Source organism: Lissotriton helveticus, chromosome 4_1 (genome assembly GCF_964261635.1).
Source record: "Lissotriton helveticus chromosome 4_1, aLisHel1.1, whole genome shotgun sequence".
NCBI classification, from domain to species: Eukaryota; Metazoa; Chordata; class Amphibia; order Caudata; family Salamandridae; genus Lissotriton; species Lissotriton helveticus.
This window is the reverse complement of record NC_136063.1, coordinates 1,231,296,034-1,231,321,076: the sequence shown is the minus strand read 5'-3', so window position 1 is coordinate 1,231,321,076 and position 25,043 is coordinate 1,231,296,034. Positions and strand designations below refer to the sequence as shown.

At 42.0% G+C, this 25,043-nt stretch overlaps 1 protein-coding gene across 1 annotated transcript in view; it reads left to right on the top strand.

Moving 5' to 3' along the window:
• The first annotated feature begins 6,276 nt into the window (after positions 1-6,276).
• Positions 6,277-25,043, top strand: part of VSTM2A (V-set and transmembrane domain containing 2A) — a 122,747-nt gene continuing 103,980 nt past the window's right edge. Inside the window, 5 exon segments of the mRNA XM_078685766.1 lie at positions 6,277-6,789; positions 6,791-6,814; positions 6,816-6,900; positions 9,320-9,486; positions 10,217-10,273. Of these exon segments, the coding sequence (XP_078541892.1) occupies positions 6,718-6,789; positions 6,791-6,814; positions 6,816-6,900; positions 9,320-9,486; positions 10,217-10,273 (405 nt within the window). The 5' untranslated portion in view covers positions 6,277-6,717.

Sequence of the window (25,043 nt, the reverse complement as noted above, 5' to 3'; positions counted from 1 at the left end):
TCACATATTTCTATAACCTCTTGTCGACCAATATGTAATCAATTCTGCTCGGACATGAGACCCTATTATATGTATTTACTCCCAAAAGATCAGAGGGCGTACGCCCATTAACTGCTCTTAATCCAAGTTCCAGCGTTAGGGCATTCAATTGGATGACCACCGGCGACCATTTCTTCACTGGCGAAATCGACAATAATGGTATGCCCCATCTGGCATCCTCTTCATATGTTCCCAGAATATCATCGGTCGCCAGAGGTTCAAATGTACAATTTAGGCCTCCGGAGATTAAAATAAAAGGGTCAGAAGGGCAAGAGAGAAGCACTTCAGACAGAATGGAAAAAGTTGAGGATTTTGCTCCCCCTTGCGTACCTCTGGCATAGATCTTAAAAAGTTCTAAGGTTATGTTGCTCTTTACGTCCTTGATTGTTAGTCTCATCAAGTCTGGTGTTGGACAAGGGTAGTAGGTAGTTTTGCAATTAAGCGCGGCCTTAACCCAGACTATGAGTCCTCCGGATGGGCGTCCGCGTCCAGAGGAGATTGCTGGTGTATGGAAGCAAGAGTAACCGGGCTTATACAATGGATCAAGACTCCATGTTTCCTGGAATACACACAAATCCTAATCATCAATAAAAGTATTCCAGTCCGGAAAAGATAGCTTATTACGTAAGCCCGCTATATTCCATGAAACAATTTTTAAATTCCTAGTAGAACCACTGCAGGAGGTCAGGCCACCTTGGGATGAGTCGGGGCCCCCTCCATTCTCTTTGTTATCCCCCAGAGTTACAGGAACAGAAGTTGGCAATTCGGGACCTGGACACTGGGCTAGTCTAGGGGGACTAATAATACTGCTGCTAAGTGGGGCAATGGTGTTTATAAATACCCCTTCATTAGCCAGAAGTCAGTCAACGGCCTCCAGACCGCTGAACCGATTTTGAATAGGAGTTTGGCTCTGGACTGGTAGAGACTCAAGCCAACCCCCATTAATCAATCCCCTCCCATTAAGCTGTACAAGTGTCCACCCATCAGCTATAGTTGGAAAATGATCGGGGGATAAAAATAGGACAATGGGAGGGATAGTATGGAAGCTCCTGGACTGTGGTGTTTCCAGTTACAGATATACTCCACTGTCCTAGGATCTTTGAAATTAACGAGGACACAGTCCCCGCTGATATCCTTAGCCAAGTGTCCCACCCAGGACACCCTTCGTACCATAAGTATTTTACTCGAAATGTGCGTTGGTAGTGGTCTATATTTGTTTAACCAATCAGCAACTTTATTCCTTAAGGCCATGAAAGATTCTTGGCCAGGCTTTCTCAGTACCGGGACCCCTGCTAAAACTACCAGGTACGGGCTTACTTCCGGGGGCAAATCGATAATAATTACTCCCCCGGGAGCCTGAGCTATAGGGTCCCCATCTCCCTCTTTCCGCTGGACTGGTTTGCTCTGGCTTGGTTTCTTAGCTGCTACTTTTGCTGGTACCTTAGTTAGAGGAGCAGCTAAAGCCTGTGGAACTATAGCCGGAGGTAACGAAATTATCGGATCAATAGCAACGCCCCCTACCTGGGGATCGTTTGAAGGAACAGTGACCCTAGGTGTAGTTACCTTTTTCAGGGAATCAACAATTCCCAATGATGCAAGCTCAATCTTACTTAGTTGCTGTTCAATCTTGGTTAATCTATCTTCTAGTGGGCGAAGAAGGAGTCTAAATAGATGACCCATTTTGACCAATAAGGGATCCTCCATCACCACCCTACTCCCTGGGCTCGCGGGACTCTTACCCACAACCACTCTCAGGGATATTGGATCTTCTCTAGGTACGACTACAATTGCCGGAGTAGTTGCGGCGGCCTGCTCCTTTGCGACAGTTGTTGCTTCCTTATTTTTGGACAACTTCCCTTTCTTTCCACCAATATCATTAGCCTGCCCTTGCTTATGCTTTGGAATAGCCCCTTGGCGTCTTTCTCGTAGTTGCCTAATGTTGTGCTCTCTAACGGGACTAGCCACAATGGGTAGCTGTCAACAATAATGATTCAGAGACCGTAGACTGATCGCCTGTAGAAAAATGGTCCAGGTCATAAACTGCCAAGTGGGCATTTGGGGATTCAGGGATCACGGATGCACCAATACCACTAATTTGACCATGCTGTTCAGGTGTCTGTGCATTGGCAATATACCCCATAGATGACCTTCTGGCAATTGCTAAGTCCTGTGAGACCCGCCTCTCCATCCGCCTCTATAACAGAATTGGCCCTGATAATGAAGTTGTCCATGGTTCCGGTTAGGTTTCCATTGACCGCCTTGCTCCTACCCTCCTTCGATGCCATATTAATATAGATATGGCAATAATGCAATTATAGTACTTACAAAGTAGTCCCCGAGTGTAGAGATGAAAGGGGGGTGGCCCGTCCCGTCCTTGATCGTTCTTGAGTGGGCTTAAACGGGCCCGCCCTTGGCCCGGGCTTCGCCCGGCTCGTCCCGCGGTACGCGGTTGAGGGTGTGGTTAAATAGATGGAGATGGTTGGCGGGAAGAGGACCAGCTGCGTCGGATGACTGCACGCACTGCCTCCTGGTCCTCGCAGTCCCGCACCGTCGTTGTAGGCTCCTCAATTAGCCCAAGTCGGCAAATGGTCCGTAAAAAGGGTCTCGCCAGTGATCCCACAGAGCAGGAGAATAAAAGCACCTCTGGCTCCCACAGTCAACGGCTGCGAGCGGAGGAAAGGTAGGAGAAGGGGGAGAGAAGAAAAAAGAAAAGAAGAAGGATAAGGAGAAAGAGAAGGTTAAGGAGAATGAGAAGGAGAAGATAGAATGGGAGAAAGGAGAAATGGGAGAATGAAGATGGGATGAAGAATTAGGATGGACATTAGAAAGAGGGAAAAAGGAGAAGTAGGGCATAAGAAACAGGGGAAGGAACAGGGGAGAAGGAAATAAGAAGAAAGTAACACAGGAGAGAATGAGAAAAAGAGGAGAAAGAGAATGAGAGGATAAGGAGAGAAGAAAAAGAAGAATATGGAGGGGAGAGTGAACCAAAGAAGGTAAAGAATAGGAGAAGGAGAAAAGGATAATGAGAAGGAACAGGAGAAGAAGAAGAAGCAGAAGAGGAAGAGGAAGAAGAAAAAGAAGAAGAAGAAAAGAAGAAGATGATTGGATAGAGAAAGAGGAGGAGGAAATGGAGGAGGAGGAGGAAGAGGAGGAGAGAGGAAGGAAGATTTGGAGAATGTGAAGGAGAAAGAGTTAAATTAACATGGGAAGGAAAAGTAGAAGACACAGGAGAAAGAGAGGGAGAAGTAGGGGAGAATCAACAAGCGAAGGAGATAAGAATAATGAAACAGAAAAAGAAAGAATGAGGTCAAACAGGAGAAAGAGAATGCTAAGGACCAGGTGAAGAAGAAGGAGAGAAGAAGGACAAGGAGATGGAACCTGGGATGGTAAACAACAAGAGGCGGAGAAAGGGAAAAGAAGAAGGCAAAGGAATAGGAGAAGGAAAAGGAGAGAAGAAGGAGGATAGGGAGGGAGAAGGAAAAGGGTAGAAGGAGAAGGAGCATTGCTTGGGAAAGACAGAAGAAGACAAAGGATGAAATGAACTTTCTCACACAGATATTAGGGTAAGGTCAATCTCTGGTACTTTATTACTGCCTCACCCAAAGTTCAGAGTATTATGCTGGACAGACAGAGACAGAAGAGCCTGTAGAAATGTTTAACAGTAAAAATAACAAAAAACTTTGACAACCAGGGTCGGATTGGTCTATAGGCAATAATTAAGGTTAGCAGTCTAGCTCTGATGAAGTAGTAAAAACAAGCAAGGGTTCAACACATAGCACTTTTTTTAAATACAGTCTAGACGCGGGGGACTCTATGATCCAGTAGAAGGCTAGTGGTAACCGAAACGCGTAGGCCATCCTAATTTTTGATTAATTTGCACAATGGTGTGTCAGTAAAATAAATTAATTTAAAACGTATTACCTTGCTGTGGTGCCGTGACTTATGCAGTTGTTGAAGATCCTCACACAGAGGCGAGGGAATCCGAGAAATATATATATATATATATATATATATATATATATATATATATATGTATATATGTATATATATATATATATATATATATATATATATATATATATATATATATATATATATATATATATTGCTTGGGAAAGGCAGAAGAAGACAAAAAATGAAATTAACTTTCTCACACAGAAAATAGGGTACGGTCAATCTCTGGTACTTTATTACTGCCCCACCCAAAGTTCAGAGTGTTACGCTGGACAGTCAGAGGCAGAAGAGCTGTAGAAATGTTTAACAGTAAAAATAACAAAAAAGTTTGACAACCAGGGTCGGATTGGTCTATAGGCAATCAGGGAGTGCTCAAGGGGCTGATCTGATCGGTCAGTGTGTGGCCGGATTTTTGGAGGTTTTTGGGACTGTTTTATTGACTGGTTGGTTGGATTTTACTGTTGATTTTACTGATATTAACACAAACATTGCCTGTAGCAAGCACAAATACACGCAGTCTCCCATACCTTGCAAAACACCTACACAGCATATTTTTACAAGTTCAAAAACTGCCTTATTTGCAAATGCGGGTGACTTTTTCGCTATCTGATTTGCTAATGAGGTCCGCTTTCATTTTGCTTCTTCGGACCTATTTTCTGAGCCAGTCCTTCCCTTTTCACACCTTCCAAATACAGGAATCCTTGTTTCCCTGCTCACAACTAAAAACTGTTCACCACTCGCATTATTATAATGTAAGTTAGCCTTCCTTCTTGGGGAACTTTCTGCAATAATAATCGTAAATGATCAGAGTTCATTTGACAGGGAACACAGGTCAACTCTGTCGGGAGATGAATCCTGCGCAGCAGTTTCGACTCCACAGTAGAGGAATTGACAGACAGGCTGGCCGCGATGATGTCACGCGTTCGAGTCGCTTGTCGTGACTGGCAGCACTGGTTTTCAAACACTGTACGTCGTGCGTTCTCCGTCTATGCCGGCTTTGATGACACGGTGAAGGGCATATATATATATATATATATATATATATATATATATATATATATATATATATATATATATATATATATATATATATATATATATAGCTCGAGAGTGACAATTGACTTATTTTCTACGTGCCGACGCGATACAAATGCGCTAACACCTGGTTGACTCGAGATGACTCGGGAATACATATACGTTAAAAGCAAGGTACAAAGGAAGGCGTGTGTCAAGATAGACAGCAAGAAGTTGTTGGGAATTTCAATAAAACGTGTTTGATGCGGTTTTGGTTGATTTTATGTATATATAGGTATAGGATAGAAACGGAATATGTTGTGGAGGTGTGTACATCAGCAATGAGTGTAGGGATTGAGTATGTTTCCAGCAACAACAGCCGATATTAAGGTACTGTTCGATCAGTCAGAGCTGTGGTGCTTCGTCTGATTTTTTTTTTTACTAGTACCTACTCAGTCATGCTTGCTTATTTTTATGAGAAGATGCTTGTGCAATCAAGCTGAGGTGTTTACTTGTTTTCTGAGGGGTCTTGCTCAGTCCTCCGTCGAAAACTACAGACCAGCCACTTTATTTTTAAGCACATTATGCATCTGGAGCTGTGAGGAGCGTTCGTCTCTGCAAGTGAAATGAAAGGCAAATCAAATTTGGTGGCAGTTGTTTGGGTGACCACGGTTAAATTGTGCATCGCAAACCTCAGGAATATTAATTCCACTGCATAAGCACTGAGTCTCTTTAGAACATTGTGCGTGCCCGCCCGCCTTTATGCACCGATGAGCGCTTCTGTGGGTCAACTGAGCTATGGTCTTGAAAAAAGCATTTGGTTGAAAAATGCAATACAACAGGGAATTTAAAAAATAAAATATCTACTGCTTACAATACCAAGAGTCTCTAAACATGGTTCAATCTGTGGTACTCGCAGAAGCTTGGCAATCTGACTGTGCGCCAGAAAGTTTAAATCCGATCACCGACGTTTCAAAAATAAATACAAATTCTGGTGCAAGCGCTGGAATGTTGAAGCGACTGCATCCACAGAGAGCCAAAGTGAGCACAGTGCAACCTGCCGGTGCAGATGTCTCTCGCGGCGACAGGCCTCCCTCTCAGGGGGCGTTCACACGGGGATACTGACAGGGGGGCCGGCCTCTCTCCGTGCATGTGGGAGTCCACTTTTGCTCCTCAGGCAGTGTGCGCCTCCCTGCCCCTCCCCCGAGAGCAGGCACCGGCCGTTCAGAAGTGCGCAGCACATCACCCTCAGACGGGTGGAGAGGCTGGGACCTGCTGAGCCAAAGCCCGGGCAGCGGCGAAGACGTGCTCCCCAGAGAGCAGACAAGCACCAAGAATAAACAAACAGGAATGGTTTGAAGCCGCGGCGGGGCAGCAGGCGGAGGGTTAAAGGCATGATCGCAGCCATTAGAGGGACAGGTTGATGCAGTGGCTAGCTGCCGGAGCGCCGCCCCTCCAGCTCCCCCGCCCGGCGCGCTGAGAGGAGGCACAAGGCGCAGCGTCCGGAGCAGCGCGGGCTGGCGGTGAGCGCGCTGCCTGCAGCTCTCAGCAGAGGAGGCGGGAGAGTTGCCCAGTGTGTGCAACGGACCCGAGCGGAGCCGGGCGCCATCCCCTACTTGTCCGTCCAAGAAGGAGGAGCCGGACCCGATCCCCGTAGCAAGGCACCCCTGCCGCCTCTCCCTCTGAGGAGATGCCGATCTGTGGGGCGGGATGCCCGCTCTGGCGCTGCTAGGGCTGCCCCACACCCCGGGTTGCTTGCCGCGCAGTGGCGCGAGACCCCTCTCTCCAATGTGACTTTATCTTTCATCTCTGGAAGGATGGGGGTCTCTCTCGCTTCAGCTGGATTCCTTTACTTTTTTGCGTCGTGCATCCAACAAGGACTTTCTGCTCCAGGTAAGGTTTCTGGCAGCAACATGTCAATGTTGATTGGTGGGAGAGGGGTCACGGTTGTTATTTGGCTGGTGAGGTGGAGAAGGGTACTGAGATTATGAGCAAGCTCAATTGCCCTTCTACGTGTATGAGGATTCCGAATTTGTAGAAATAGGGTTTGTATGAGTCAAGTATATAATTGAAAACGATTTCCTGCCTGTTGTCCCTACAACGCTATTTCTAGAAGAGCTCTGGGAGAATAGAATAGAATAGAATGCGGCGAACGGGAACAGAAAACCTGTGGCTGCGCTTAAAACGACCCCCTTTCCTTTGCTATCTGTTGCTTTCGACCAGGAAAATAGGTTGTCTCTGCCCTTCTCCCCTCTGCTCAAAAAACGAGGAGGGGGGAGGCTTGAATCTCAAACTGCCTCGGAACAGACCTCCGCACCCCTTGCCTCCGCCGGCTGCGCCGAGCTGACAGGGCATCGGCAATCATTTCAGCACCTTGGACAGACCCCCTCAGACGGGCCCTGCATCGAGCGCTCCAGTGGCACACAGACATGCAGAGACGTGGCTGCGCCTCAGTGTCCTACTCAATCGTACTCACCGAAAAACAGTGCAGTGGATGAGAACTTCAAGAGCACTAGAGGCACGCAGAGTGGAGCCTCGAGAGGTGCTCAGACGCTCTAATGTCGCTGGCAGCGCGCAGAGAGCGCACCGACCCCTGCGCGAAGCTTCTCGAGCCCAAGAGATTGACATGCTACCACGTGAGATTTCAACCCAGACTGGCCAGCCCATGCCTTTTTCTGCTTCCCCGACACAAGCAGTCTCTGCGGGATAAACACAACCAACTGCGAATCCGGCAGACGCAAGGCGCCGGAGAGGTGCTCTGGCGGCATGCGTGCATGTCTGTAGCTGGTCTGCTGCGCGCCTGCCTGTCCCTTCCAGTTCTCCACTGCTGCATGAGTACTAATGCCCCTGTGCCCCTTCCACTTTACACACAGACACACTGCGCTCGTCTTTGAACCCGTATTTCTCACCCAGAGACCACCAGACTGCTCTACAATTGAATTCCCCGTTTCAAACGAGGAGCGTATACTCAGCTCGTGCCTGTCAACGCCTGCCACACCAAACATTGCTTTTAATAGGCTGCAGGCCATTTAATCATTTTAAATCGCCCCTTCCATAAATCACCGAGGCGAGTCATCAGATGGCTCAGCCCTGAATCCATCAGCAGCCCCAAATGCTGCATTGCCCCAGACCGCATTCGGATCTAATTATAAACAACTTTACCCTCCCAGGGGAGCCATTGGTCGCGCTGTAATCTTTAACATTATCTGAGCAAACAAAGCGTTTCTGCGCACAGTGGTACATATAACGACCATAAGGGAAGGCGCAGGGGGCGTTACTGAAAAGCTAAACAACGGTGGGGAGGAAAGCAGGCATAACAGTCGGATATACAACAGACAGTGTGCAAGACAAGAAATCAGGGATCAGGGAGACTGGCAGCAGAAAAGAACTATGGTGGAAAATTAAAAGGGGGAGACGTGCAAAGAACAAGAATGTCGACACCGAATGTGAAGAGAAAATGGCATTCACAGAGTTGGGGGAACAGACGAGTGGGAAGAGGGGGGGACAGACTAAGAGAGGTAGACATAGGAAATGTGAATATTTCTAGAACGTGATATGAATACACCTTAGGAGAAGGAAGGCCAAACGTGTGTAAAGAGTAGGGGAATGTGCGGTGGGAATAAACAGAGCAGAAGTGTTGTCATTTGGTGAAGGGCGATAGCAGGAAGAAAGAAGGAACGATAAGAGGAGAGAACATGGTCTAGGAAGATATTAAGGAATACAGAAAGGGCACATAGCAAAAAGGGCTTATGCATGTGCGGTAAGGATCACGAGGAGAGAAATGATAGGGTGACAGACGAAGAAAGGACAAATAGAGGGGGAATAATGAATATTGGGAATAAATTTCACTGAAGAAATAAGGAAGGCCTTGTGGGATGATTGGATTGAGGACGGAGGGGAGCAAGCATATCTGGAAACGCACGGAAGGAAAATACAGGGGAAAGTGAAGAGGTAGGAATTAAAGACGGAAACTCGATGGGGGAGGGGGAAATTTGCTGCGGCAGAGAAGGAGATATGAGGAGGAAGGAATAGAAAGGAAGAAGAAAGAATGCATAACGATAGAAGAAGAATGGATGGTTGACTGGAGAAAGAAAGAAAGAAAGAAAGAAAGAAAGAAAGAAAGAAAGAAAGAAAGAAAGAAAGAAAGAAAGAAAGAAAGAAAACTGCCTGTTATGGAAGGGAAGGAAAAATAAACCAGAAAAGGAAGATGCATAAATAAAAGTAATGGGTGGGGAAGAAAAGGTAGGGCACAGGAAGAGAGAAAGTAACAAAAATATATGCACATTTTGTAATGAATGTACTTTTTTTACAGCGAAATTTACGGAATTACCACGAAACCTCACAGTAATTGAAGGTCAGAATGTGGAGATGTCGTGTGCTTTCCAGAGCGGCTCTTCTTCCGTGTACCTGGAGATCCAGTGGTGGTTCCTGCGAGCTCTCGAGGACCAGGAGAGCGCGTCGGAGGTCACAGGAACTCAGGTACCAACAGTCCCCCCTAGCACAGTATGCCTTTAACACTTCAGTCACCATTTAGCAGGTGCACGCCAAGTGAGGTGTCTTAATAGAAAACTCTCCCCACAACCGGCGGATTATGCAAAACATTTTCGCACGCATCACGTGGCCAAATCGCACCGAATGCGAAAAACTGCTCCCTGTCGAAGTCCATTGCCCAACCCCCCCCCCCCCCCAAAAAAAACCCCTGTAATTCTAACTAATTTCCGTCGCTGAAGTGTCGTGTTGCCCATCAGTTGTAAATATCGAATTCGCCAACAAAACGGTCTTATGACTGGCAACCCACACACATAGCACCGCGCCTTATACCAAGATTAGTCCCCACGACTACAATGTGTGCGAAAAGCAGCAAGAAATGTAACAAACCTAATAATTGAAAACATCCTTTCGTTTATACGGGAACTTAACGCGATTAAATGCCCGGAGATGTACTTGTCTGGTACCGCCACGAGCAGAGACACTGTGCCAAATTAAGTCTAGTGATGCAATACTGTGCGTCTGCTGGCATGTTGACGGAATTTAAATGATCAGCCGGGCATTTCTCAACATGGGCCGCGGGCGTCTGTTCGCCCTTTGAGCTGTAGATGGCGCACTAGACACATCAGAGCCTGCTGCAGCTGAGCTCGCGGATGAATTTCTGTGATATTAATGTCCTGGACCTGCCTCTGTTCTCAGAGATTGCCATTTTTTCCAACAGGTGGAGCTGGTGCCAGAAACAGAGAGAGACCTGGACAACGACGGTACCAAGATCAGCGTACGTATGCCCCGACTCCTTGCTGTCGAGTTGTGAGCAGACGAGGGTGGTGTTGCTGTCTGCCCACAGTGGGCCTTCATCCAGTGTCTGCATTGTTAAATAAATCGAACGTCATAACAATGCTCCCTGATGCGCGTATTAGCATTCACTTGAAACTCGTTTGTTTTACACTTTGACCTTAAAACGGAACCACTTCGCATGTACTATGCTGCCGCCTACTGGCTGACCGAGAGATTACGCAGTTTAGTTAGTCAGCCTTCCAAAATGGCCTCTCAGTTTCAAGAAGAGAATTAGCTTTATTCTAAACTGCCAAGCATCAGAGGTCGCTGTGTTGTGTCGAACTGTACGGAGGGATTTAGCTACACATTTTCGAGCTGAGCTTAGAGTCCATTCAGAAAACGAACACAATTCTTTGTTTAATTTCTAAACACTGCTTGCACATAATAATGACTCATTTACAGGGTGAAGGATGGCATCTTTACGTTTCTTAATTCGGATATGTGCAAATGTTTGAGTAATATCAACGAGGACACAGATATACATATCAAAAACAAGCAAACATGCCAATTTTTTTAGAACAAGAAAGTGGAAGATTTTGGAAATAAATTGGGGGAATGTATTTTACCCATCGTCATTTATTGAAGCAGTGGCAATTTGATGCGGGTGACCCCTAAAACGTTATTGACTTCAAAAATCAGGAGTTTCCCGCCGAAATTGGGTCTGTTGACATGTATGTAAGAAGGGATGAGGCAAGATGTAACCTGTGGAGACCGGCGACATGCAGTACATGCCACTGTCATTTGCCTGAGTTTACACTAAAATCAGCTACGTCATTGTTTACTGTGGCCCATCTCAAACCAGGGCCCGCTTTAGCGCTCGTGGCACCCGGTGTGACAATCATTTTTGGCATCCCCACACCCCATAACCACCTTCTCGGATTCTCTCACTACCACCGGGCAAAAGTGCCTCTCATCTCTCCAGTCATAAGTTATTGCAAAAGAGAGCCCCCCCCCACTGGGAAAGTGCCCCTTCACAGTTCGTCGCCCAGTGCAGCCGCACCAGTCGCACAGCCCTAATGCCGGCCCTGTCTCAAATCACTGGTACAGCACTTATTAGATACCTATGTAAACAAAACAGAGTAGCTGAAGGAGCATTGAAGATAATGCCAGAATATTAATAGTTCACTTGGTGTCATCACTTGATGGAATTAAAAGACTTCCGACAGTGGCAATTTCCAAACATGAGATCCCTGTCGGGTCTTTGCTTAAATGCATCAGAAAGCCGTGTATTTTAAAAATGGAATTTTCCACACTGGGGATAAGGTCGTATCAATGACCTTCTGAGCTTCAGTGCTCTGCAACAAAATCAGGATTAGTAAACACATCAGGAGGCATGAATTTTGCATCTTCTATTTCATTACTCTTTGTGTTGGCCATTGTCCATTAAAGCCAAGTTGCCACAATGCATCTTCTTGCTTTGCACATACAGACAAATGAGCATAGATGTTTCATGAGGTTGGTCCACCTTCTTGGTGTGTTCATTCATTCAATCAATGGAGGACATTTTCAGTATGCAGCCCCACCACTAAGATACTTCAAAATATAATGTTGTTTATTCCTTGGCTCTGTCCAGCCCTCCCCCATATGATATGTACACAACTCAAAACATTTTTATGAAACTAAGAGTTCAGAAATTCATTGTCTCATTATTTTAAGATCTGCTTTCTGGGTGTAGGTCTAGTACTACTTCTGATAAAATAGTTACACTTGTCCAAATCCATTTCCTTCAAATAAAAATTGCTTCCTTAGTTCTACAGAGGTTTACTTTCTCCTCTGTGACTTTTATACACTATGATTTCAGTTGTAGTAACTTTTAAAATTACATCACCATAGGCATATATTGGACTTGGCATGCATTAGACATTTAGGTCCATTGGTGTATTCACTGATCTTCTGTTTTTCATTGTGTGCAAATGATTTTCCAGGGTAAATGTGTTGTCATCACAGAAAAGTGGAGGGATTACCTCTAATTTAATGGTGGCGTATGGGAGGGGCTCCATCATGGCTGAAATAATGTTTTTTTTCTCTGGAAAACCAGTGTTTAGTTAAACAATACAAATATACTGAATATCGGATTTACATACCTACCAGGAGAAAATCAGTATGGATACCCTTATAACACGATTGTTGCATTCCAAAAGCCCTGTAAGGAACATTTTTGTGTATCAAAACACAAAAGTTTGAGACTCAGTCTCCCACAACACAAAACTTTCCTCTTACATTTTTACCTCCTTATTCCACTACCACTTCATTCTACATTTTCACTGTTCATTTGAATTACGAAGGTGTAACTAGCATCCATTGTACTCAAAACAAAGTCTCTAATATGCCTTCAGATCCATGTGCAGCTCCCTTTCTGATGCACTTCTTCTTTTAACACTTCCCTTCTGGGTTGATCTGCTCGAGAATTCTAAGACGCCTCGAGTCGAAAGAATGGACAAGACACACTAGTTCAACATATGTTTTAAAGTATATGGAACTGTGAATCACTTTGCAGGTGTTAATTGAAGTCAGACAGCTCCACCATGCGGTGGACTGTCAAAATTCTGTTCTGGTGTTCGTAAATAAGTGCCGGTGCTGAGCACCAGTAAACCCCAGCACAAATTAAGTACTGTCCCTAAATGCACAATTCCAGCAAGATGTTGAAATAGGAGCTACTGTGATAGCTTCAAGAATATGTTCAATTAAACCACAGCCTTCAGGAAAATCAATTTATTTCCACGTCTTTGAGGGGCACTGAATTCAGCATGACATACACTAGAGAAAAACTATTTTTCCTGTAAGGAAATAGGACTTATAATTTCATCGTTCTTTCTCTCAGTCATATATGATACCAGTGTCGACAATGTATTGCAATGTGCTTATGAGTATTTTACAAGAATGGGCTTGCTTGCTTGGAACACGCAATAGAAAGTTTAGACTCTCCCTTTCCAATTATAGCTAAGAAGTTAGCATGAAAGCATGCATATCACCCTCAAGGAGATTTTACCTTATGGACATCGTCAAGGATAACATCTGTTGTGCCATATTAATGCAACCCCCAACTCAACTCCTAAAGCAATGCAAGGTAAACCTCTAGATTAATCAGGATGAGACCCAAATCCACTTCCACCAGGAAAGTCATTGACAATTTCGAGAAAAAACAAAGAACTCTGGCAAAATCTTGAACCTGGAACACGTCTACTTTTTTAACTTGAAAGACGTATCCAATTTATAACCTTTTATCATACACACAGCAGTGTACATTTTCTGTGTTATTGTATATTGTTGTATTTATATTTTGTAATGGTTTTAATTAACTATACAATAAAATGTTTACACTCCCACCAGGAAAGTCAACCTGCAAATCAGAGCAACATCCCATTTAGCCAGAATCATGTACTCATCTGAGTGAAATAAATCTTCATATTTATTAAAAGAGTTGCAACCAAGGATATGGATTTAGGAAATATTCTCTACATCCCATCTGTAGTACACATGTCCCTCATTCAAGGTTGTCACCCTTCTCCTACTGAGAATCAGAGGAACATGAAAACCACTTGCTAATTCAAGTTTCCTTTAATTTCCCAAGTCAATGTAGTGGCAAAGAGCGTCAATTTGCTCCTTTCACAGCAGTGGAAACTTCTCTTGCACTATATAAACCATGAGGCATAGCTGATGATAGCTGTTGTGTTAGAGCATCTAGAATATGGCAAAAGCATTGATATCAATCCTCAAAACTAATCAGCAAGGTGGAAAGAATTCAAAACCAGATGGCTAGCTTGTCATTGAACCAAAAGAGGAGAGACCACAGCAGCCCATAGTAAAATCACTGGAGCCATTAATTAAATGGAATGTACTGTGGTAAGGGGGTAGCATACTCTTCAGAATCCTGCACTCCACTGTGATCAACGTAGGCCCTCACATTCAACAGTTACTCAGCTAATCACATAAAGAATATACCTAGGGGCGTTCTATGAACAAGGGCTTGACTAGCAGGTACGCCAAACAATTTCCAGTCCAAAATCCCCCAGCACTGACTTAAATGTGTTTTGTAAACAGTATAAGTAAATTCACTGTTAGATGATTCTTTGACCAAGCCTGATAGTGCTAAGTGTTTCACTGATTGCTGCCAATATCCGTGATATAATTTCTCAAGGGAGCCAAAAGTCTTCTCTCATCAGCTTTAATTATTTAAACCAGCAGTTTGAAAATCTCAAATCTATTTATGGGAAAAATAAAACAATCTCCTATAGTACGCATTATGCAGACAGGGAATGTCAAATAAAATGAGCTTCTTTTACAGATACAGCATCAATTGAATCAAAGCACCAGCTCAATACAGACATTTAGGAATGATTTTTCCAAAAGAGACTTATCAGCCAGAGGTTTTATATGACCCCTCATATCTAATATAAAATGTAGTTGGGCCATTAATGGAAGTTGACAAGTCTAGTCTTTGAGTTCAACAAACATGGTCATCCAAGCTTGGAATTGATCAAGTGACCCAGGTAACAATACTCAGAAATTCGCAGCACAGTTTAGCTGAAGATTCCTGTGAATAAAACGCCAACACACAATCATTTTCTTTTTGCATTGGATTTTGAGCTCTTTGATACTAAACAACTGTGCCAACTCTGCAAGGAACTATTGAAGGCCCATATGTTTAGAGCTCAAGAATATGGTGCTGTGAGCATAGAAAAGAACCATCAACCTCTCTCCTCCAAGGTTTAAGAGGATGGTGGTCCAATGTTAGTAAGGCTGAATAAAGATGTCCTAAACACTAATACATATGGGAGCAAAGCTGCAGTAGATGTTCTGACCTTTCTGGTAGCTGGTTTTCCTTTTCTGCATTGTACTACTACCCAGTTGTACTGGATAGAGCTCTAGATCAACTTGAGCGGTGATTCTTAACAACATGGCATGGCTAATATAGTCTAAAGTTGTTTCTAAATCTTCAAAATAGCAATACAGAGTGGTTGGGAAGACTGCTAGCCTAGCAACCACCATACCATTAAGAAGGGTGGAACATTTTTTTCTGAAGGACAGTCTTGGATCTTGGAATTGGCCATTTTCAGTGTGCCCACTTGAAAATTTGAGTATGGAGTGCATTATCCAGAAATTTAGTGACAGGCAATAAAAGACTTAGACATTAAATGAAGGCCCTTGTATTTCAGAGCACAATATTGGGAGCCGGCTTGCACATAAGCTAGAAGGATGAACCAAACTACATGTGAGCCAGAAAGAAGCAGAATTGTTAGCTTTTCCAGTCGGCATGTAATTGAACTTGACTAGTTTTGACTAGTAACAAACAATAATAAATTTGGACCTTCCCTTGAAGAATAAACTCTTTAAATACCCTTTGCATCACATATCTACAGTCTAATTCAACTTCAGTAACTGGGAAAGAAAGAGGAAGAAAGAAAGAAAGAAAGAAAGAAAGAAAGAAAGAAAGAAAGAAAGAAAGAAAGAAAGAAAGAAAGAAAGAAAGAAAGAAAGAAAAGAAAGAAAAACAGAATCATGCTGTATTGAGCCACAGGACCAGTCACAGCCATTGCTTTCACATTATCACGTGCTCCCAATGTACAACATACTGGAATTGTATCCCACAGTCCTTGCCTAGATAAGATGTGAGAATTATTCCATAAGCTATGTTGGTGAACCAAATTACATTATATTGCTCACTGCTCATTAAGGACTGGGTGGCCATGCTATGTTTATTTATCAACCATCCAACTACCTTGTTTATTTTGGAACATTAATCGGGCAATACAATTAGAAACTTTTTTAGTGAACGCATGCCCTAATTTAGCAGCTATAAATTCTGCTTTTATTTTATTTTAAAACGACACAGATTTTAAACCTTTCTGAAGTTACTAGAGTAATTGAAAATATATAAATATAAATGCATAAATGAGGAGAAACTGTCTCCACATGATATCTTTCCTCAAAATATTGCTCAGGGAGTTAGGCACAAAGCTCTAATATTTAGATTGCAGTATATTATAACACTTTCTATAAGGTGGGCTTGGAAAAGTATCAGCATTAGCCAGACTTTGCAGAAGGTTTGGTTACCACTGAGAATGAATGCAGTATATTTTTGTATTCTGACTGGATTTGAAAGCATTAGCTAAAAGTGTGTTGTACATTTTCCTATTATCAGGATATAAAACAGAAAATTAGATAATGCAGTTAGTCCAAGTAGTAAAGATGATAGGACATGTCGCTGTGTTTTTCGTTTAGTTGAAGGACGAACCAAACTACATGTGAGCCAGAAAGAAGCAGAATTGTTAGATTTTCCAGTTGGCAAGTAATTGAACTTGACTAGTTTTGTAACAAACAATAATAAATTTGGACCTTCCCTTGAAGAATAAACTCTTTAAATACCCTTTGCATCACATATCTATAGTCTAATTCAACTTCAGTAGCTGGGAGAGAAAGAAAGAAAGAAAGACAGAAAGAGAGAAAGAAAGAAAGAAAGAAAGGAAGAAAGAAAGAAAGAAAGAAAAACAGAATCATGCTGTATTGAGCCACAGGACCAGTCACAGCCGTTGCTTTCGCATTATCACGTGCTCCCAATGTACAAAATGTTGGCATTTTATCCCACAGTCCTTGCCTAGATAAAATGTGAGAATTATTCCATTAGCTATGTTTGTGAACCAAATTGCATTATATTACTCACTGCTTAATAAGGACAAGGTGGCCATGCTATGTTTATTCATCAACCATCCAACTACCTTGTTTATTTTGCAACATTAATCGGGCAATACAATTAGAAACGTATTTAAGTGAACACATGCCCTAATTTAGCAGCTATAAATTCTGCTTTTATTTGAATTTTAAAACTACATAGATTTTAAACCTTTCTGAAGTTACTAGAGTAATTGAAAATATATAAATATAAATGCATAAATGTGGAGAAACTGTCTCCACATGATATATTTCCTCAAAATATTGCTCAGAGAGTTAGGCACAAATCTCTAATTTTTAGATTGCAGTATAATATAACACCTTGTAAGAGACAGCAACCTGCATCTGGAAAGTGTATGTAAAAGGAATGCTGATATAATGTGCATAAGCAAAAAGAACAGATGATGGACGGCATTAACTCCAAGTCACAGATCTGCGTTTAATCCATCGTTTTTTTGCTCATCTCACCAGCCAAGTTTGGAACCAGACATATGCAAATCAGTCTTGGCCATGCTCCCCTTGAGCCTAGTCCTGTCCAAACTGCCAGGGCCTTGCTGGACCAGAAACAAGCATCTTAGGACCAGTTTCTGGATATCACAGCATATCAGCCAGGCTAGCTTGAATTCTGTGGCACAGTGAGCAATGGACCCACGTCTGGGCATACCCTTCACAATTAGGGCAATAAAAGCAAAAAGAACATGTTGGGCCAAGAAACCGCATGGTGTCCGAGCGCTTTATAAAACCTTTCAACTTCAACTTCATGGGCCGAATGCTAAAAAAATCAAATGTTCACACCCCAGTAACAGATTTGGGTTTAATCCATCTTCTTATGCTCACCACGCCTCCCCAGTTTAGACCCAGCCATTAGCACATCAGTCGTGACCCTGCTCTCCATGGGAGCAGTCCAGCCCGAACTGCCAGGACAGGTCATCCCTGAACCAGAAATAAGCATCCCAGGACAGGTTTCGGGTTATCATGCCTCATTAGCAAACCTATCTTTAATCCAGTGGCACAGTGAGCACAGGACTCACATCTGGGCATACCCTTCCCACTTAGGCATAAAAAGTAAAAAGAAGACAAGATGATGGACGGAATGCTGAACTAATCAAAGATTCACCCTTAGCAACAGATATGGGATTAATCCATTGTCTTTTTTGCTCACCACACAATCCCAATTTGGAGCCAGCCATATACAAATCAGTCTTGACCTTGCTCCTCATGGGAATATTCCAGCCCAACTGCCAGGGCTGGTCCACCCTGGACCAGAAACAAGCATCCTAGGACCAGTTTGAAATTGTTCAGCATTCTGTCCATCAGTTGTTATTTTTTGCTTTTAATATAATGGGCTTGCCATCTTTATTTGGGGAAGTTAGTTAAAACATCACTGCCACATTACCGTGATTACTGGATATTTGCCCAGGTATGGTTTTAGTTGATTAGACACAAATATTTTCTAATGGTTGAACTACCAAAATGTAATAAGTTCCATCAGCAAGAACAAAATTACATTTACTTTTTGGTTCCCTTAAACAATCTGTAAACAAACTTCAGCAGGCGAAGATCATATGACCAAAATTACGTTTGATATTCAAATAATGATCATGTAATCATTTAACACAGATCTTGACTAGTTTAAACTTCACTTACAGATAATTTTCAAGTTATCCAATAAACAAGTTGCTTCACTCCAATACATTAGGAAAAGGGCTGTCTTTGCTCATCCGATCTATCAGTGTTTAAAAAGAAAAATGTAGGTTCTGATGCACTTGAGATCTAGCACAGTTTACAACAGAGCCTGGCCTGCTTCCATGGATCAATCATGTTTTGGCTTTTTAAAAACAAATTAAAATTGTAGCAGATTTTCAATATTTCTACTGGTCACAAACTGTTTCTGAGATTCAGAGTCAAGTTTAATGCTCCCTTAATTATTTGTATATCCATAAGTAAGGCAGAACGTTCTGATTGACACATTTGATAGCTGTGTGTAACCTTGAATGACACATGACTGTCAAATTACCCAATTCACCTATTACTGAGTTATCTGTCATAAGAGATTGGTGTTGTCAGTTATTTGGCACAAATCAATATGTGCACTAAGATGTCAATTGAGCTATGTTGAATACTAGTAAGTTTAAAATTATAATACATTTGGTTACTTTGTGCTACATTCTCTGCAACAAAAATAAATCTATGTTCTTACGTGTTTTTTACAGCATGAAGATGAGTGCCAAACAGTGCTTGAGAGAAAGATATAGAAAATAAGAACAATAGAAAGAATGCATCAGAGAGAGGCTGAGGAAGAGGAGTGGAGTATGAGAAAGAGAACATAAATAGCAATGTTGGAAGCTGTATTATGTAGAGTATCACCCTGCTGCAGAAACATGTTTGCAAAATGTTAATTCAAGAAACATGCCAAACATTGTCTGAGATCAGGGTGATGTACATAAATTGCATCAACTTATCCGGCTTGAGGAGTAATATCATTATTATTATTATTATTATTAAATTAGTTTTGTAATGCGTGCAGTTACCCATAAAGGGTTTCCTGACGCCTAGCACACAAATTGCTAGAAAAGAGCAGTCAAGAACCATTTGCTACTAAAAAAGCCAGGTTTTGAGATTTCTTCGAAAACTGAGATAGGACAGGGCATTCTTCAGGGACACCGGAAGAGAACTCCAGATTTTAGGGCCGAGGCAAGAAAAGGAACGGCCTCCCATTCTTGCAAGTTTAAATCTGGGAATCACGAAGTCTCCATGGATTGTAGAGCGCAAGGGAAGAGAAGGAATGTAAGGATGGATGAGCTCTTGCAGATTCGCTGGTGCCACACCTTGTTTGATTTTAAAGATGTAACACAGGGTTTTAAATGTAATTCTTTGATCAATTTGAAACCAGTGAAGGTTATGTAAATATGGCAAGATTGAAACAAGTCTAGGAACTTGACAAAGAAGGGGTACTGCAGAGTTCTGGACAACCTGTAGCTTTCTCAATACCGTTTGGCAGCTACCGAGATAGAGAACATTGCCGTAATCGAGGCAAGAGGTGATGAATGCCTGGACTACCATGTGTTGGGTTGAGGCAGGAAGCATCCAAATGATCTTACGAAGCCACCTCAAGATCGTGAAACAGATGGCAGCAACACTCGCCACCTGTTGTCTCATAGAGAGACTATCATCAATAATGATGCCCAGATTACGGACATGCGTGACAGGTAGGGGACAGGAAGCCATTTCCTGAGGCCTGTGGTGAGGGCCCCATAGGTCCTTGTGCTTTCCCAGGATAAGAACCTCAGTCTTATCCCCATTTAATTTCGAGAAGTTAAGGCGCATCCACTCTGTCACTTGCGGTAGGCTGCACTGAAGGGCAGATGTCGTAGCGTCTTTAGAGGTGGACAGTGAAAAGACAATCTGTGTATCATCCGCATACGAATATAGGGAAAGACCCGCCTCTTCCACAATCTCTGCCAGAGGTCTGACATAGATGTTGAAGAGCAGGGGGCTTAAAATGGATCCCTGTGGGACTCCATATGCTGATACGCTGATCTTAGATGATGCCTTAACAGAAAAGACTTGAAAAGTACGACCATCAGGTAATGAAGCAAACCAGGATAGGGCAGTGCCGTCCAGCCCAAGAGACCTAAGGGCGTTGAGCAAGATGTTATGCGACACAGTGTCGAATACTGCACTCAAATCTAATAGAATGAGTGCCGCAGTTTCCCCTTGATCTTAATGCTGGCGCAGTTTCTCAGTGACCCCAAGCAGAGCGGTTTCAGTGGAAAAGTTGGCTCTGAACTCGGATTGTGAATAATGAAGAAAGCCAACTTTGTCTATGTGTTGTGTCAGTTGAGTATTGATATGTTTCTCCAAAATTTTGGAGAAACCCGGAAGCGGAAATATAGGTCTAAAGTTAGATAGTACATAACTGATCTGCTCCAGCCTTTTTCGACAAAGGGATGACCATGGCTCGCTTCCATTCGGGGGGTACCAAGGCCTCCCGCATAGAGGCGTTAAGAAGATCGATAAGGACACCTTCGGATGTGGCAGAGAGCTACCATCCATCAAAATGAAAACATTCTGATGTGAAGGTCATATGTCTGAGTTATTTTATTCATTGATGTATGAAACACTAAGTGCAAATGTTTGCATGTTTTCAAGCAATCTAGACCATACATTATCAATTCACTCAATTAATGTTGTGTTTTGACAACATAACATGTATTCACACTTCGAGATAAATAATTGTGTCAAATCTTGCCCCACCAATATTTACAAAGCTCTACTGCAAGTTCAGATTTGCTTCCAAATTTGTCATCAGAAATCTCTTTAAACTGTTTGAGATTCCTGAAATACAAATTCAGTGCTACCCAAATTAGGTAAGCAATTGAGAGAGAGAGAGAGAGAAAAATATATGGGGAGTACTATTCAATCAGCGAAAAATAGAAAGAGCAATAATGTGGGAAAGAAAGAAAGAAGGAAAGAAAAAAAGAAAGAGGAATGTAGCCAGAGAGAAGGAACAATATATGGAAACATATAGTCCGTGACAAAGAATTGCTGGCAGAATTAAGTGAACTAAAAAAATACATTTAGAGGAAGAGACAGCAGTAGAGTGAGAGAAAGGGCTATAGAGCCAGATACAATTAGTTTAAGCAAGACTAAATACAAATTGTCGGCTCTTCAGCCAATTAAAGATTAGCAGAATCACTATAGTATGATGATCTCAATGTGAACCGCCTTGCACATTTGAGCTATACTGCCTTGGGTACTGTGAAGACACTGCTGAGCTCCGTGACACTAACAAGATCTTTGAAATGTAAACATGGTGGCTGTTCTTTTTAAGTGAAATGGTAAAGAGGATCTCCACCTCAAGTGCAGCTGAACATTATTACCAGATGTGGTAGGATAAATCAGTATTTATGCTCAAGTTATACATTGCAGACAATCACTATATATCAACACCTTTATGTAACCCCTGTAAATGAAAGTTCACTGTTTTTCACAGTTCTGCATCAAAAGTTAATTAAACTTGAAACCCCACCGAAGGCACATTGAAACCGCAAAGCTAAGATTCCCATTGTGAATCTAGTCAATTCAATTTCAAATGTCAATTTGTTTTAATAAAACACATTTTCATATATATTTCTCATGTTCAGATTCTTTCACACACAATTATTTGACAAAATAATGATGTGGGTATTGAATGCAGATATGTTGCTTCAAACAAACACTGGCTTTGAACAGCACTCGTGCCAGACCTAGCATGTTATTTATGTTCATATACTAATTGGTTAATCATTCTTACATACAACAAAGATTAAGATGCATCAGCACATATTTGAGCATCTGCAAGCATATTTATTAGGACACACATTTCAAACCACTGAAAGAGCAAAATCTCAATACATGAATGTTTCATTCATGTAATTGACCGACTATGGCAGATACTGAGGGACATGAAGGTGGAAGAAGTGGTAATTTCCTTTTTAAGACAACTTTATGCTGGGGCCAGGGCCAAAGTTAGGTTCGGCACAAAAGGAGAATGTACCAAGCCCTTTAAGGTGAAACGGGGAGTCAGGCAAGGGTGTGTACTCGCCCCATTTCTTTTTAATCTATATACGAATGATTTAGAAAGAGAATTAGTGGCTGAAGTACGTGACTCCCCACAGGTTAACCACCAACAAATTGTGTCCCTCTTGTACGCAGACGACGCCGTGATTATGTCATGGACACAAAAAGGTTTACAAGTGGCCTTGAATACATATCTACATTTCATGGACAGCAGGGACCTTAAACTAAATGTATCCAAAACCTTTGTAATGACGTGTGGAAGATCTAGGAACAAAGAGTGTCGTCTGTTTGCCGGGAATGAAAAAATCGCTAACACCAAATCTTTTTCTTATTTGGGTATTGTGCTTGAAGAAACTGGGTTCTGGGGGTCAGCCATCAGAAACAGGATTTTGATGTTTAAGAGAGATACAGTGGCGCTTATGTCGTTCTCTAAAAAGATGGGGAAGAGACCTCCAGAAATTTTGTTAAAAATTTACCAAGCCAAGTGCATCAGCACAGCCATTTATGGAGCAGGTATCTGGGGTATCGACAAGTGTTATGAAATACAAAAGGTCGAGAATGTCTTTTTAAGATTTATCCTGGCAATCCCAGTAAGCTCCCCTGTTTTTAATTGTCATGCAGAGCTGGGGATTCGATACATCATCGACCTGATTAGCATACAACCTGTCTTGCTTTGGCACCGAATTTGGACTACTCCTGAGCTTCAGTTAAATAGAAACATTATAAAGGATTGCATGGGGCTGGACAAGGCCAGTAAGATACCTTGGCTGATGTATATTCTTAAATTTACCAGGGACTTAGGAAGACCAGAGTATTACCATCAACCAGACTCACTGCTTAAGATTTCAAGAAAGGACTTGAAGCAGTTGTGCTGGTATCATGCTGAATCCCTAAGACTAGGTGTGGAAATGAATAAAAAACTTGTAATACAGCATCATCTCACCCTAGTCACATACACAATTCAGCCCTATTTAATTTGGTGCCTGGCGGCTTATGATCGCTATCTTTTAACAAGGTTCAGGTTTGATGTTTTCTTTCGTTTAATTTCATTCCCTAAAGTAAATGATTGGGGTAGAAATTTGTGTAAATGCCCATGCGACAATTTGTCTACCCAATCTACGCTGCATGCAATAAGTTTTTGTTCATTTTATACATTGGAAAGGTCTAGATGGATCAAACCTTTTTTTTAAAAACATGGCACTTGGAGGCAATGCCGCCCAGCTTTACTATTTTTATTGTCTTTAAATGATGTAACTAGTGTAGCTGTTATGCTGGGTTTTTAAAAAGTATTTTAAAGAAAAGGAAAAGCTTAATCACCTGTTAAAATATATGTACTTTTTAAACTGTAATGTTACTTTAATGAATTTGTTGCTTTTATGATTTAATGTATTTAAAATCGAATAAAGCTTTTCATACATTCATCTAATTCTATATAACCCGAAAACCAATTACTTATAGTGATTATGAAACAGTTATGTAACTGGAGAAAGGACAACATGTTGTTAGTCAAGATCTTTTGTAATCCCTTAAAATATTGTCAAAATACATAGATATATATGCATAGAGGGGATTTCAGTTAAGTATTGATTGAGCTACTGAACTGCTGCCAAAAAATAGTTCCTCTCACTGCATGAGGGCTGTTAGGATAATGTTTAGTGATTCTATTCCAAAAGTGCTTATTTTCCTTTTCCTACTTTTATTTTTTGTATTGTCTTTCTCTCCAGTCATCCTTGGCTCTTTGGGGTAGCTCTCCTGCAGCAGTGAGTTCATGAGTATGGTGGCGTTGATTTCTGCCAGATAGTTTTGACTGGATCAAAATCCAAACAAGAGCAATTTAACTTTGAAAAGAGGGCCGAATGCTTGCTAAGTCATACAAAAGAATCCCTCAATAAACAGGACCCCAAAATAGTTTTTAAAAAAATGTTCTTGTTTGAAGATATCTTCTAATGCAGAGAGCTCTGTTTTTCTTGCAATCTCACTTTCTACAGGTTCTCAGTAAGTGACTTTCCTCTGATGCAATGCAGTCAATGTGATTGTTTTTTTCTATGTTTGACAGCGTTGACTGGTCCGAAATTAAACAAAAGATCAACCTACTTTGTAGAGAGGTACAAAAGTTCTGTAATTGTTATTTGGTATTACGTTTTAGACAAATTAACCCCAAGCTCATCTTACTTGTTAATTACCGTTTTATTCATATGAATCTTAGTGGCCTAAGACATCATGTTTTACTTTCTTTAGAGTTTATAACCCTACTCAATGTTGTTCTCTCATCTCACGTTGGATAGGAGAGAGGGGAAAATATGCTGCTCGCATTCTTTTTTTTGCAGCTGAGGTGCCTTTATTAAATTTAAAATGAGGTGGCTAGTCTGTTGATGAGAGAGAGAGATTACTCAAACTGTAAAAGTATATTGCACATGTCAGTGTTGGAGTCAAAAAATTTATATTAAATATATATGGAGCTTAAAACCATGAGTTGGAAT